Below are 16,309 nucleotides of genomic sequence, written 5' to 3' on the forward strand. Positions count from 1 at the left end.
CACTGTCCCTGTGCCTCCACTGAAGACCTGCTAAGACTGAAGAGTTGTGCTGCCTCTGACAGAGCCAGGCAGTGTGAGCAGAGGGTTTGCAGCTGGAACCCCTCCACAAGGACATCCCTGATGGGCTCCAGATGACCCCTGTCAAATCCTCCCGTGCGTGTTTCCTCCCCACGGCTCCGTGGGGCTGCACAGAGGTCCCTGACACAGGGCTGGGAGCGCAGCTGTGCGCGGACAGCTCAGCCTCACAACGCTTCCCCCAGCGATTTGCATGAAGGGACAAAAAACCAGCAGTGAAAACCCCTGGGTCCCTTTCTCCCAGCCCCCTCCGTGCCTGCCGGGAGGCGGCGCAGGGCGGCTCCGAGTTTCACTTTCTGTGTCTGCTCCCGGCCGAGCGGGAAATGAAAACTGAGCGGCTCCGAGAGCGGGGCGGGCGCTGCCGCTGCCTGACGCGCTGGGGCCGCCCCGCTCCGCTCCGCCCGCTGCCCTGCCGGCTCCCTCAGCCCCTCAGCCCTGCCGGATCCCTGAGCCCTGCCGGCTCCCTCAGCCCTGCCGGCTCCCTCAGCCCTGCCGGCTCCCTCAGCCCTGCCGAGTCCCTCAGCCCTGCCGAGTCCCTCAGCCCTGCCGGCTCCCTGAGCTCTGCCGACTCCCTCAGCCCTGCCGGATCCCTGAGCTCTGCCGGATCCCTGAGCTCTGCCGGATCCCTGAGCCCTGCCGGCTCCCTCAGCCCTGCCGAGTCCCTCAGCCCTGCCGACTCCCTCAGCCCTGCCGGCTCCCTGAGCTCTGCCGACTCCCTCAGCCCTGCCGGATCCCTGAGCCCTGCCGGCTCCCTCAGCCCTGCCGGCTCCCTGAGCCCTGCCGGCTCCCTCAGCCCTGCCGGATCCCTGAGCTCTGCGGCTCCCTCAGCCCTGCCGGATCCCTGAGCCCAGCCGGATCCCTGAGCCCTGCCGGATCCCTGAGCCCTGCCGGATCCCTGAGCCCTGCCGGATCCCTGAGCTCTGCCGGCTCCCTCAGCCCTGCCGGCTCCCTCAGCCCTGCCGGCTCCCTCAGCCCAGCCGGATCCCTGAGCTCTGCCGGATCCCTGAGCTCTGCCGGATCCCTGAGCCCTGCCGGCTCCCTCAGCCCTGCCGGCTCCCTGAGCCCTGCCGGCTCCCTCAGCCCTGCCGGATCCCTGAGCTCTGCGGCTCCCTCAGCCCTGCCGGATCCCTCAGCCCTGCCGGATCCCTGAGCTCTGCGGCTCCCTCAGCCCTGCCGGATCCCTCAGCCCTGCCGGATCCCTGAGCTCTGCCGGATCCCTGAGCCCTGCCGGATCCCTGAGCCCTGCCGGATCCCTGAGCTCTGCGGCTCCCTCAGCCCTGCCGGATCCCTCAGCCCTGCCGGATCCCGCATCCCTGCGCTCCCCCGGATGCGCGCTCCCTCCGGTGCACCGTGCGGGGCTGCCCCGTGTCAGCGGGCGCGCTGCGAGCGTGAATCGGTAAGAAAGCGTTTTGCTGCTTTGTGAGATAGGATGCTGGAGGCGCACTGTGTCAGGAGGGGAGGAAATAGAGAGGGAGATAATAACGGAGTAGTTTGGCAGCTAAGTGGGAATTCTCCTTGCAGTCGCATCCCGTTGAAGTTGGAGGTGATGCGCTCTTAGGCGCTTCCTTCCCCTCGAGGGTGGTCGTCACGCTGAGTCTCTGCTGCAGCCAGCACGGACCATGGAAACACAGAATAATTTGGGTTGGACTTCGAAATCATCTAATTCCAGCCCCCGTGCTGAGGGCAGGGACACCTTCCACGAGAATAGATTGCTCAGAGCCGCCTGGTGTCCCTGCTGCAGCCACTGCCTGCCTTAGCATCATCATCGGCACCCCAGGATCCCCGGGGAGGAAAAGGAGCTGGCAGGGAAGGGACAAGGGCCGGAGTGGGAACCCTTCTTGGGCACAGTGAAGGGACAGCTCAGGGTTTGTCGTGAGAAGCCAGAGTCTTGGGCGGGCAGATGGAGACTGGAGCAGGGCAGGGAGAAAAGGAGAAAGGGCTGGGCTGGCTGAGCGAGAGGAGTGTGAGCGTTGTGATGATGATGATGGACTGGAGGGTATCTCTGCTCCCTGTTCTCTGCCCAATGCTGGTGCCAGCTGGGGCACTGAGGTACCAATCCCACCCCTGACCTGCAAAGGAAACCAAAGCAACGCTGCTGCTCCAGTGAGAGAGGAGAAATGGGGATCAGGAGGAGAGCCTGCTGCTCAGTTCCTTGCCTCACTCACCTGTTGTTTTATGTACCTGTGCAGGGAAAAGGAGGTCAAGTGCAAGTCTTAGGAAGGCTGTATTTCTGAAAGCCTAAACAAGGAGGTTCCAAGGGTTGGGAAGTTCTGTTTGTGTCCCTGATCCCACAACAGGATCCCCAATATTGGTGACTGGGAGAAAATTTCATGGAACCAGAGACACAAATCCTCCTGGATCCCCCAGCACCTTCCTGCCCTAAGATCCCTAAGATCTTTCTACCTTTTCCTCAAAGACATCCAGCCCCATGCTTGCTCTTTAATCCCACTCTTAGTCCTCCCTTTCCTGTCAAAACCTGTGTATTGCATGTTTTCTTTACCCCTAGCTATGTTTAGCTACCTCTGTGCTCTCTCCTTTCTGTCTCTTTCAACATCCCCACTGCCCGGGAGCATCCCTGACCTCCTGGCTGATTCTACACCAGCTAAACCCAGCTCACTTTCAGAAACCTGAATGTGCCATTAAATCGTCCCCAGGAAAACAGGCAGTCAGTGTTCAGGCTCTGTTTTGGCAAGAGAGAAATCAGATTAAATTTATCTTTTCCTGCGTAGCTGTTCTATTCACCATGTTTGGGTATAAAAAGTGATGCTCTTCACTCTGTCTTTGAGAGTTTGGGTTTTTTCCCTCCAAAAAAAACTTCTCAGCAAATTCGACAATATTTGGTGAATCTTAGTGTGTGACACTTAGAGATCAAAAGAAATCTTCAAAAGTAAACAATCAAAAATACAGTTGGAAATAAATATACTTAAGCCTAAAGGTAATAATCAGGGAAAAAACCCCAATTTCTAGCTTTTCTGCCTGAATCTTCAGTAACTTTGATATCTGACACTATTAGGCATAGTTAACCCAAAACCATGCTTTTAAAGCAAAGATTTTTTTTAACATGAAAGACAGAAGCAGGATTTTGCTTATTTCCCTTTCTTAGTAGCTTTTCTTCATTCTTTCAGTGCTTCGCCTTAGGCTGATTTTATGTGCTGTTTAATATTTGTAGAATAATGATTTCTGAGCTTTTTTTGGGTCTCCACCCCCCCTTCCTCTGTGAATATCCACTTTTTTCTGATTCTGTCTCCATGCTGGCAGTGATCTTTTAGAAAGTTTCATTTTTGCGTAATTGCATTTGAACTTTTATCAGATTGTTTTGTTTGTGTATTTTAATTTTGCTTTAGTAGCTTTACTTTAGTGAGTTTTTGCTCAAAAAGCTTTTGCTTTTTGAGTCCCAGGAGACTCTCAGAGTAATGGTTTGTTGAATACTCGCTTAAAAATCAAGGCATTATAATGGTTCTCTTGTGTGAACAGTTACTTTGCCTGTGATCACTTGAAGGAACAGAAAAAGAAACTGGTTTGTTGGTACTTAAATATCTTTCAAAATTACAGTCCAAAGTGCCAGAGCAGTGCTGTGACTCAGGGCTTAGAACCAACGCAGGGAGCCCAGTACAGAAACCAAAGGTGCTCATCTGGCCAGAAGAGAAGGTGAAACTTGACCTTTTCAATACTTGGGCTACTTTTTATTTTTTTTTTTTTTTAATAAAATACTGCTTTTTCCAAAACAGAGGAGTTTTGCAACATCTGCTTTTGGGCAATTGTAATGGTCTTATTTACCAAATCTTCCTGAACTGGGATATGTGGAGTTCCTTGGCTAGATGGAGCTGTTTCTGTGGAACTGAAGGCTCATTTATTTATTTATTTATTTAGCCACAAGAGGAAGACAGCATCAGACCCCATTTCTGTTCCCTTAGTAATGTGATGTTAATTCAAATATCCCATCTGCTCTTGCAGTGATCTTTTTTATTGATATTCCAGGCTGGGCTGGATGGAGCCCTGAGCAACCTGGTCTAGTGGGTGACAGGGGGTTGAAATGAGATTATCTTTGAGATTCCTTTCCAGCCCAAAGCATTCAATGGTATTTTGATTTTGCCTTTTTCATAATGGGAAGGTCTCTTCTGTCCTTGAGCAGTGTTGTTGATGGGACAAATGAGTGGACATCAAGAAAGAAGCGAGAAACCAGAGGTGGCACCAAGGGAGGTCATGGAGGCAGAAATTGAAGTACAGAATAAGAAAGAGGAAACCAAAGAGGTGAAGGCCAAAACCCAGAAGTTGATATCGGTCTTTGGTCTGGCAGACTTAAAAAATGGTAATAATGTTTTGCTTATTCTTTAGTGTCTTATTTTCTATTTCTCATGCCTGCTGTTCCCTTCCCTGTCCATAGGCTTAATTTTCTCCTATTCCTTATCTCTTCACTGAGGAATATAATACAGATAATTCTCATTTTGCCTTGCCAAGTAACTATTTTGAGTTTTTTCAGAATGGAATACATGAAGATCTCAGAGCTTTTTTCTCAAATTGGCCATTGCAGCCAAAAGTGCCTAGCTGCTGGCTCTGTCTCTCTCCAAACACAGCCAGCATTGCTGGATTTGCTAAGCCATGGATTATGAGGCATTATTAAGCCATGCCTGTATGAGGTTATTCTCCTCATACAGGCAGTCTTTGCCTCCTGTTGTTCTGTTTTATGTTTAGGTGTGTTATGAGAGGACAATAGAGGAACCGGGAGAAATCTGAGAAGCATTAGCCAGGTTTACTTGGATTTTTCTGCCAGTTGCCAAACAAAACCAAATGTTACCTGCTTGAGCAACAGAAGGATAGGTTGAACAATTGATCAGATTCAACCAAGATGCTGAGCCCATAGACTGAATGGCTGAATGTGCGCAAGAAGAGTTTGCCACTTTCAAATAACTTTCACTTTCCTTTCTTGTGCCTATCCCAGGCCTCACTTTGCCTCTTTCTCCCCAACAGAAGCTATTGGACTGTACAACCTTGGGCAGAGCTGCTGCCTGAACTCCCTGCTCCAGGTGTTCCTCATGAACATCCACTTCACAAGGATACTCCGGAGGTACCTCCTGTTTCCCTCCCTGGGATTCCATTGCTGCACTCCTGGCTCCACTCCTCCTTTCATATGGGATGTGCTTTTGAGGGCTTGGATCACTGAGGGGCTATCAGGATGCTTTTGGTCCCTCAGCAAGGTCTCTGCCTTGTGGTGTCTGTCATGCACTGACAGGCCCTGCAAAGGTAGAAGCTGCAGTGTTCAGACTTGTAAATCATCTCTGATTCGTGTCCTGAACTGACTCTTTGTGGCTCTTTTCCCTAACAGGATACATATAATTTTATAGATAATAATTATATATATAGTAATTCTACTTATTTAATATATTTATATATTATAGAAATATATTATAGAAATATAATAATTGTAACATATATAAAATATATAATGTATAATTATATTATATATATGATGTAAAATATATAAATATATATAATAATTAATATTAAAATATAATTATAAAATATATTAGAAAATATAATTTATTAATAAATTATTCATGAATAAATTAATTATTATGAAACCAATAATTTATTAATAAATTATATAATTATATAAATTATAGTTGTGATTTATAAATTTATATAAATATATAATTATTATATGTAAATTATTATATAAAATATTAAAATAATATATATTCCTATATTCTGTATTATATATATATATAAACACATAAAAACACACAGACACACACACACATATATAAAACATATATATTATTTTATATATATATAATATATATAATTTTATTCCAGGTTTACTCACAGGCCTTATAACAAAGGACATGGCATGTGTAGCCATATCACTATTAATTTTGTCACTTGAAGCATGTAAACACAAACATACCCTAATCCCTGGCCTCCAGGCCCTGACAAAGAAGTGTTGCAGATCATGAACACTCAGCATTACTTTATTTTGCTTGACTGTTGTCCCTGTGTGTTTTGAGGAGGATTTGGGCTCCTGTCTCCCTACTGACCGCACTAATAACTGCTTTGCTTTGTTTTCAGTTTACTCACTCCACTGCAGATTTAGTTATCTAAGTGGATCATTCCTATTCAGTCCTTTCTTCCATGCTCACTGCTGACCAGAGGAGAAAAGACAAATTTCAGATATGCAGAAATGATAAGTGTCATCAGTGGGCAAAGCTAAATAATGTAGACTCTAGGTTACCATGCTTATTTGAAGAAAGAAAAACCTGTGGGCTACAATGAATTTAGGGAGAATGTAGATGTTTTGTTGGCATATAGCTGAAATAGGAGCATTATGATATATGTGCCTGTGAAATTTTGAGGGCATGTTGAGAGTGAGGATATCAATATGTGGGAAGCAAAAAAGGTCTGGAATTGGATATAACTAATGTTGTTTCTAGAGACACAAAGCACTTGAGGTCCTGCTTGGCTTGTCTCTTATTCAGGAGCAAGCCAACTTAAAATTTTGGCCTTTTACTTTAGAGCTGTCAGCCTGCACTGTGGGATTCCCTTTCCCTTCTTTAGCTGAAAACATTCCCATTCTGGTTCCTCCTGAGCTGCTGTCCCTGCTGCTGACCTGTGCTCCTTCAGGTGTGATGTGTGACATTTCCCCTCCAAGCCCCTGATCACCTCTGGTGTTGCTTCTCCCCCGTCCAGGATCACGGTGCCAGCCTCCCCGGCCCACAGGAGGAGCAATGTCCCGTACCAGATGCTCCTGCTGCTGGAGAAGATGCAGAGTGGCAAGTGCAAAGCTGTGGGCCCCACAGAGCTGGCTTGCTGCCTTTCAGAGCACCGAGTGGAGTGTAAGCAGCCCTGCCTCATCATGCCCACCTCTGTCTGCATTTATCCAGCACTTTCAAGCAGCCCAGACTCCAGCATCTCCTCCAGGAATGCAGAAATGCCAGGAGTTAGGTTCACAGTGGCACAGGGCTCCTTGCAGCTGCCTCCCAGCTGAGTTCAATGCTGTGTCTCACTGAAGAGAGGAAAAAAACAAACCCTGCTGGATGTATTTGCTGATATCCAGAGGGTGGGAGGACTGTCAGGCTGCTAGAAGATTCAGCTGTGGATGCTGTGCAGGGCAGAGAGCACAGTTCATAGTTTGATGTGTTTTGCTCTACTTAATCATGATAGTGAAATAGCTGCTTTACTTGCTAGAAGAAAGGGATGGTGTGGAAAAGAGAATGGGTTTGCACAAATCCCCCTCCTGCTCCTTCTTGTAGGGGCAGAGAGAAGAATTTGCAGGATAGATCTCCCAGCTGGCCAAAGTTCTAAAAGAGAAAGGTTTGTAATGCACGAGTGACCAGTGACAGTGGGATGCCAAGAGTCTGTCTGTGTGCAATACAGAGGGTATAACCAAATGCCATCTTTGCCATATAAAAGCCCAAACAGCAGTTTTCAGAACAGAAAAGGGAGGTGCCCTGACCTTTATGAAAGAGGAACACAAGACAAACTCAGTATCCCTGTTTGCATCATTTTTCTCCTGACTCTGAGTGGCTTTTCATTCAGCCATCTCTCTTCCAGTTAAAGAGAGATAGGGATCAAGGGGTTTATCTTATCTGTGTGTGAGACATGTGGGTATACCCTGCTGTCATTTTAATCTCAGCACTCAGGAGCATTTTTGCCTTCCTGGGGTGTGAGGGGATGGGAAAAACAGGTCTGTGGAGTAATAAAGGTGAAAAAGAGAACAGAATCTTCCCTGTATGTTTCTGAGGAGGATTCAAAGGGGACTGTTTACAAGGGCATGGCAGGACATGTGACAGAAGTGATAAGATAAGGGGTTATGGCTTGAGATGTAAACCAGCTTGAGAGCTGGTTTAGATTGAATATTGGGAAGAAATTTTTTATTGTGGGAGTGGTGAGACCCTGATGCAGGATGTCCACTGTGGGTGCTGCATCCCTGAAAGTGTTCAAGGCCAGATTGGAAGGTGTTTGCTGGAAGGTGTCTTTGCCCATGGCTGGGGGGAATGGAACCATATGAAATTTAGGGCTCCTTCCAACCCAAAGCATTCTCTGGTAGGTATTGAGCATCCTCTTGTCCTTCATCTGGTGACAAGATTTTTGCACTGGGTGGTACAAACACTTCTGTCTTCTCCCACTGCCTGCTCAGGCTACATGGAGCCGGTGCCCAGTCTAAGATTCTGTCCCCAGCAAGGGACAAGAATCTGGGTCTAAGAGGGGACAATAAATCCCCCTTTGCCATTTGTGGGAAATCTGTGCCTGGTGCTGTTCATGATACTGACTAAGGTTGTGTTTTCTGCTCCTGCAGTGTTTGTGCAGCATGATGCTGCTCAGCTCTTTCTGACTCTCTGGAACTTGTTAAAGAAGCAGATGAAAAAGCCAGAGCTGGTAAGGATGGTGACTGAAATGAACCTTTGCCCCTTATCATGTGTGGTTTCCTCTGCTCCTTGAAGGATCCCATTCACTGGCAATTGTCCTAAGTTAAAGTTTTAAAATTATCTCTTCTTTCATTGCATCTTTCAAATGGGACAGAGAATCTTTGTTTCATAAGATTTGACATTTTGAATCACAGTTAAGTTTTGTTCATTCTGCTTTCAGGCCATGCCAGTGTCCATTCTAATGGGAGAGCTGATTAATAACTAAAACATTGATCTTTTTGCAACATTGTATGTAGTTATATTGAATTTCTTTTTTCCCCCAAATTTCTGTAAACATTTATTGGTGTATGTTGACTCAGCTTTTCCATTCTTTGAAGTCAGCCACATGCATTTCACTCTAATTAGTCACTGATAGGATGTGATGTATATAACAGCTCCTCCCATGGGACTGGGAAAAGTGACTCTTCCCTGACTGTCACAGTTTCATTAGTACAGAAGACAGACTCCTGTTGCAATTTCAAACAAAACAGAACAATTCTGCATCAAAGCAGATATTTTACTCTCTGATCTTACAGGCTGTGTTTTCTCCCTCTGTTAGGGAACGAGGGGGAATTGTTCTCCTTTAAACTGTGGGAAGTACCCTGTCCACATAAGTTATTGTCACATCTTGGTTCCAACCTCAAAGGAATAATAACCTTGCTTGAAATGTGTGACCACAGGGACTTTCCCACCCACAAGGAAACAGCTCAGGTGTCTTCTTCTTCATAAACTTTGTTTTGGCTTTTTTTTTCCACCCCTCCAGGTTAAAGAGCTTCGAGATTTGTATACAATCTGCATACAGGAGCATGTGGCCTGTCAGAAATGCTCTTTTGAAGTAAAGAGCAAAAACACCATGTTAACCCTTCCACTCCCAGTGCTGGATGCCAATTCTCACAGGCTGAAGTCTCTGGTAAGTTTAGCAGCAGCACTTTTTCCTTAGGAGATGGTTCTGTTCTTAGTGGATTTTTCAAATGCCAGCGGACCACTGGATCTTATAGATTCTCTGACCACTTTATACTGTTTCAGCATGAAGAAGCTGCTTTGAAAACCTTTAAGGCTCTGAAAGTATAAAAGACATTTATACATCAATACCTTCTTTGTGGAATTTGTGTAGCCCTTTTTTTCCCAACTTTTATAATCACATCAGCAGCTGGGAGAAATGAGGTACCTTTTGTTTCAGGCTGCAGTGTTTTGTCCTTTGAATAAAACATGCCTTCTGTAACTTTGCTGTTTGCTTGGACCCCCTGAAATAATGTAGAAATAAAAATCCAGCTGAAGGAACTCAGTTGAAAGAAGTCTCTGTCTTCTCAGGAGGACTGCCTGCAATACTTCTTCCATCCAGAGGAGCTGACTGGACAGAACATGTGTTTCTGTCAACAGTGTGGGAGGAAAACACCTTTTCTACAGGTAATTGGAGAATTATTTCCCCATGTCTCATACCCAGAACTCCCTTGAGGACTGGGGAGGGTGGGGAAAGGACTCAACCATAGCAAGTTTAAGAGGAGATCAACACCTCAGATTTGCCAGCAGAGTGAGATATAAACCACAGACACCTCTCCTCCTGTTAGGAAGGAGGTCCTGTGCTCTGATGTCTCAGGAGGTTGATTTGCCTCTAGTGCTACCAGCATGGGGCTAGGAGAGCACATGGGAAGTGAAGCAGCCCTTGAGACACCCAAGGCTGGGTGCTGATGACACTGAAGCTGAGAAACTTGGCTATCACAGCTCTGGTTTGTGTGCAGATGGGCTACCAAGGTTTGGCATCTGCTGTCCCTGGGAATTAGCAAATATTTACTGGAGCACTGGCTGTTCTCCATTCTGCACACACTTGGGTGGCAGTGGCTGTTTGCACCCCACCTCCCCAGGGTTTGGCCCCAGTTTTCAGCTGCATTATTGATTCTTTCCAGAGCATGAAGCTCGTCCATCTGCCACAGACCCTGACCTTGCACCTGAAGCGCTTCTGCTTTGAGAGATCCTCTCGCACGCACAAGCTGAGCCACTCCCTGCCTTTCCCACAAGAGCTTGATCTCAGGCAAGTCTTGGCAGAAAGTCAGTGCCAAGCAGATGACAGTGAAAAGGTGAGATAATCCTGTTCAAAAAGGAAAGACTTTCTTCTCCTTTCTGCTTCATTCTCATAAAAACGTAAGACATCACACCAATACTTGTCTCAGTTCAAAGTACCTGTCTTAAAAACTTGTGTCTCAAACTTTGCCTGTGCCTGATGTTGTCTCACATCCCATTGTTTTAACCGATTCAGCCATTATTCAACATTCTGTGCTCATATTAAATCACCAAAGGCCCCATAACTGGAGTTTCCTGCTTTAAGGACCAAAGCCAGGCTTTGCAGATCTCACCTGTCCAAGACAGGGGAACTCTGCTCTAGTTATTTCCCATGCAGTATTGTTGATATTTTTGGCCACAGAGTTTGGCACTGTTGGCCACATCAGCTTTGCTAGGCAGCTGAGATGGATCTGCCCCACTGTGGGTCTGTTTCTCTTCCTGGGAAATAACAAGGGGGAGTGTGGCAACAGCAGAAGTCACCGCTGCAGGGTTGGCTGTGGTGAACCCTTTGACAAAATGCACATCCTGGCTGCCCTGGCTGCTGCTTCTCTACAGCCCACGGCAGATGGGAATTGCTGCACTGCAAGTGTCTCTTTGTGTCTCTTGCAGGCTACCTGGCACTATGAGCTCTTTGCTGTGGTGGCTCACTCAGGATCAGCCAGCTGTGGCCATTACTGTGCCTACATCCGGAGCCTCACAGACTGTAAATGGTATTGCTTCAACGATTCCGAGGTTTGCCAGGTGAGCAGACCCAGACACGTTCCCTTTGTGCCTTCCTGGACAACCCTGCAGCTCTCATCCAGTCGGACTGGTGCTGACTGAGAGAACCAGGAAAGGAAACTGAGGCTTTTTCCTCCTCTGCTACAGGATGCTCCGGGCTGAGGGCAGAGTGACTCTCACTTCTGCACCAAACAAGGCCTCAGGTTCTGTTTTGTGTGGGACTCACATTCTCTGAACCTGAGAGAAGCAGAGAAAAGAATGATCAAAGCAGTTCTCATTCTCATTTGCTGCTCCTGTGTCGTGCCAAAGTAGAATGCAATGTGGAGATTGTTTACCCACAGTGATGGGGTTTTGTTTCCTTGGCTGACAGGGCCAAGTGTGTGTGTCCAGACTGTTGGTCAGGAGACAGTGACAAGATTCGGGGCAGTGGAATTGAGTTGGGTGCTTGTGCAGTTTCAGTTTAGATGAGGTGTAATATAGTATAGAATAATACAATATGATATAGTATAATAAAGTATAGAATAATATAATATAATGTAATGTAATGTAATATAATATAATATAATATAACAAATATAACTTCATATCATATATTATAATATCAAAAATATAATATAGTATCACATATAAAATATATAATATAATATAATATATAATCCAATATATAATAAAGTATAAATAATATCTAAATAATATTACATATAGCATCAATAATATATAACATATAACATATAATATAGTATATACTATACTATAATATACTATACTATAATATACTATGATATAATATGATATGATATGATATGATATAAAAGAAGATGATACAATAGAATAGAATATTTAATTAGCCTTCTGATATCATGGAGTCCTCCTCATCATTCCTCCCACCAATCAGGCAAGAATTATACTGATAGTTTTGTGCATTGCAGGACACAGAAGCATTCTGAATATTGCAGAATATTCAGGATATTTGCTGAATATCCCACTTGTTGCACTCTACATCTGTTTAATGTATACTATCGATGATATTTTTGCCCCTGATGAGTGGGAGAGAATGATGCATCTGACTCCATCTTATCAGAAGGCTAATTAATTACTTTATTATACTGTATTATTCTATATTATATTACACTCCATTACATTGCATTTAAACGGAATCTGCCAAGCAATCAACTCCACACACAACTGCACTCATCTTCACACCGTCAGCCCACAGTCCCGACTCACACACACACACTTGGCCCTGACAGGCCAAGGAAACAAAACCCCATCACTCTGGATAAACAATCTCCATATTGCATTCTGCTTTGGCACAACACAGGCACAGCAAATGATAAGAATTGTTTTTCCTTTCTCTGAGGTTCAGGGAATATTTCTGGGTTTCACATTCTTGGGAAGAATTGTGCCTTGCTTTTCTCTGTGAAGAGAAATGTGGTGACAGTGTACATTCAGAACTGCTTGTCCTCGAAGAGTAAAAGCAATAAACCAATTTATTAAGAAGTGTTTAGTTCCTGGAAGTGCCACTTAAACCACTCCTATGAGAATTCCTGGGATGGTATCAGAATTTTTCCGTCTCCTAAGAGTTTTTACCAGCCTCCTCCTGTGTGTTTTTCTTCTCTAGGTATCGTGGGATGATGTTAAATGCACCTATGGACGTTCCAACCTCTACTGGTATGCAAATGTATCCCTGATTTTTCCTAATGCTGCTCTGGGCTTTGGGATGAGGGTAGCAAAGAGAGGGAAGACAAACTGGTCTGGGAACATTGCCTGGGGTGCAGTGGGGATGCAGGAGATGTGTAGCCAGGATTTCTCCACGCTTTTTGTTTTGATGCATTGTAAGAAAATGAGCTCACAGGAGGGAGATAATCTCTCCTATAAACCAACAAATCTTGGGAACATGGAGAGGACCAGCTTAGTTGACCTAAAGCTCAGGAAGCTGAGCAGGAGCAATTCTGGGATGTTACCTAGATTTTTCAAACACACCTTGTGATGTGCTTTCTCTTTTCCTCCGCAGGAGAGAAACAGCATATCTCTTGTTTTACATGAAGAAGCACCCTCAGCAGCCCTGGCCAGGACTATCAGGGTGTCTCTGACAGCTGTGCACTGTCCCTGGAGCTCAGCACCTCTGTGCCAGTGAGGACATGCACAAGTGTTTCACAGGAAAGACATTCTGCACTTAGTAACCTTCAGGCTTCACAATTTGTGCAAAAAGTGCAGCAGACACTCAGCTAGAGAAAGGATGAGAAAGGATCTAGGAACTGTTGCAACTAGAGAACTTTTCTTTTGTGTTTTTTTTTTTTTTTCTATATTTATGTGACTCTACATGTTCATTTCCTCTTTAAAAGATGGTGAAGTTGGTCCTTGTCTCTGCTGCCTTATTTTCCCTAGTGCTGATGCCTGGATCCCATTCCAGGGGAAGTGTTTGCCCTGAAATCCTGTGTGATGCTCCAGGGAGGTGTGTGCTATGACTGGAGAGCTCTGGGAGCCATACAGAGCCAGCAAGAGCTTGAGATTGACTTTGTCCTTTTAGCACCATGTTAGAGGCTGGCAAACCAGGCAGGAGACCCTAAAAATCACCCCAGAAACAACTGGGGGAAGGATCAGAACCCTTAAGGTACACACTCCTTAAAACCTCCCTGAAAATGGATCACTGTAGGGGCTGATATGTGCTGAGAGCTGTTTTAAATCAGGGGCTATTGGAGCTGTTCTGACTCCCAAGATGAGGTTGTTTAAATTTGTGCAGGTGAAGATTATTTCAACAGGCTTATCAGGCTTTTGGATGCATTTTCTTTTCTGTAGAGGAAAATATTCAGAGCAGCAGAGATTCTGGAACTGGTTAGTGATTTTGCACAATAAAGGCCATACATGGTGATGAGGAAAGTGAGATATCCTGATGTCCTTGATTTTTTTTGGATTTTTGGTTGTTTGGCTTTTAAAACACTCTTGCTGATCCTCTTGGATTGAGGATCCCAGCAGTTTGGGATCTGGATGCACCCTATGACTGTATCTTTACAAAGGTGCTGTTTCTGTGAGATTGAGCAATTATGAAATTATATTAAAATTATGTAAATTGTATTAGACTCTAAAACTAATATAGATATACTGCCATCTATGTATAACCTAATTTTTGTGAAGTTCACAATCATGTCCATTTTCTGAAGGTAAACTGAAAAATCTTAGAGCAGAGCTGTGAAATTACTCTTTCATAGTTTAGCAGGCATTTATTTCACTGTATTAGCAAGGTCCATTAATCTGTTCAGCTCTGTATTTGTATTATTTATTCTGTGGGAAAAAAAATCCCAGTGTATTATTTGCCATCAGGATGAGGAATTTTCAGCCTGTTCACCTTCAGGAATGCATTGCACCCTTTCTAAAGCATCTTGCAATGGGTGAGTAAGAAAACAAAGTTTCTGTTTGCTTTTCCAGCACTTTGCCTCTGTGAAGGAGCTGAAAAAAAGCTGCATTTTTCTTAGCTGAACTGAGAAGTTAATGGGATAAGAGACTGACATTTCTAATTAGCCATAACTTGAAATTTAAAAACTTCTGCTCATGAAAAATGCCTTAAATACATCATAACCTTCCAGGGATGTCACCCATCAAGGACTCAATTACATAGATTTATTTAAGAATCTTTTCAATCTGTGAAAAAATCCCCATTTAATTCCAATGAAAAGTAATAAGTGTTTTTTTTTTTGAATAAAATGTCATGGGATACATCCCTTAAAATCAGTGTTGTGGTTTATTCTTGATCTGTTCTTCCTAAACACTGTTTAGGAAGGTCAAGTATTCAGGGTAAAGCTGCTGTTAATGTTTATCTCTAAGATAACCATGGGGTCTTGGTTTGAAAAGACAGGTTTTTGTTAAGGAAGGCAGGAGCCCTCCTTGAAATGGAAAATGTAAACCCACTCTCTCTGAATTATTGTAATTTTTGAAACTAAGAGGCTCTCAGGAAAAGATATGGGGATAGGGATAACAGTTCTTTAGCAGGAAAATTAAAAATACCAATGCAATAGTGCTGCAGATGGGCCTGGGCTCCCTCTGGCCATGCAGGGCAGCACAAAGCTGCTCCTCTGGCAGTGCAGGGGGCAAAGGCTGCTGTGGTGTCCCAAACCTCAGATTGGATCCAGGCAGGAATGCTTGGCTCCTCCCCTGGGCGGAGCATCTCCCCATGGGATGCTGGGATTGGATCAGCCATGCAGGGACACTCAGTGGCCATGGACAGGAGATAATTAATAATTAATGGCCCATTAACAGAAGAGATCTCCTGGAGGGAGGATTGGTTGTGGAAGAGATAAAGAAAACTGCCCAAAGAACAGAAGATAACTGCCCCACATCTGACAGATGGTAAATAAAATACTGTCATCCTGTTTTTTTCAAGTTTTTCTAAGCCTTCTGAGGTCTACATTCTTGTAACAAACTTTCTCACTCCCTTTATGTAAACAACTTATTGTTTTGCATTCTTTTATGGAGGAAGAGAAATTTGATGGACTGTTGGTTTGTCCAGTCTCCTTGGAGAGGTGGCACTGTCACCCTCCAATCCACTGTCACTTTTGGAAGTCTATAAATGTTAGAGTTAAAAATGAAATACCTTATTTTTTAACCTTAAAAAAAACTAAGCAAAAAACTAAACAAAACCCAAAACAACAGAATATCCCCCCAAACCATATCTTACAACTCAGGACACAGGGAAAACCAGCTAAATCCGGGCACTTCACCCTTGTGCTGGAGGCACTGTGAGTTTGTTTTCAGGTTTGTTGTCACATGAAAGCTTCAATTGCTTCCACGTGGAGATGGGAGAGAGGGAGGGTGAGTGAACTGCAGTGCAAAAACTCCAGTTTAAAAATTGCCTGAGCTGAGTTTCTTCTGCAAAAAGCCACCTTAGCTGCCCCTGTGTCCACAGCAAAGCCCAGCCTTGTGCTGGATGAGCTGCCCAAGGAGTTATTTTCATTTCAGCCCAGCGCCTGTGGTTCAGGGCTGGTGTGCTGCTGAACAGGAGAGAGGTGGGAACCTCTCCCCAGGGCTGCTGACATGAAACAGCTTTAGCATTTCTGCCA

The 16,309-nt window shown here is 44.8% G+C and overlaps 1 protein-coding gene across 1 annotated transcript; it reads left to right on the forward strand.

Annotated features, from left to right (window-relative positions):
• Positions 1-1,451: 1,451 nt before the first annotated feature.
• On the forward strand, positions 1,452-14,141 carry USP18 (ubiquitin specific peptidase 18). The gene is made up of 11 exons (XM_059472412.1): positions 1,452-1,471; positions 4,208-4,384; positions 5,044-5,140; positions 6,760-6,905; positions 8,369-8,448; positions 9,241-9,387; positions 9,789-9,884; positions 10,382-10,552; positions 11,145-11,276; positions 12,877-12,926; positions 13,270-14,141. The coding sequence occupies exons 2-11, from the start codon at positions 4,216-4,218 to the stop codon at positions 13,346-13,348; spliced, it is 1,167 nt and encodes a 388-aa protein (XP_059328395.1). The 5' UTR covers positions 1,452-1,471; positions 4,208-4,215; the 3' UTR covers positions 13,349-14,141.
• The last annotated feature ends 2,168 nt before the right edge of the window (positions 14,142-16,309 follow it).

The sequence above is a fragment of the Ammospiza nelsoni genome, chromosome 5, assembly GCF_027579445.1.
Source record: "Ammospiza nelsoni isolate bAmmNel1 chromosome 5, bAmmNel1.pri, whole genome shotgun sequence".
In the NCBI taxonomy this organism is placed as follows: Eukaryota; Metazoa; Chordata; class Aves; order Passeriformes; family Passerellidae; genus Ammospiza; species Ammospiza nelsoni.

Bases quoted from the DNA above. Each gene is read 5' to 3' on its own strand.
- USP18 (XM_059472412.1), top strand. From the start codon at position 4,216: ATGGGACAAATGAGTGGACATCAAGAAAGAAGCGAGAAACCAGAGGTG. The intron at 9,388-9,788 runs GTAAGTTTAGCA...CTGTCTTCTCAG, and splicing joins CTCACAGGCTGAAGTCTCTG to GAGGACTGCCTGCAATACTT. The intron at 12,927-13,269 runs GTATGCAAATGT...TTTCCTCCGCAG, and splicing joins GGACGTTCCAACCTCTACTG to GAGAGAAACAGCATATCTCT.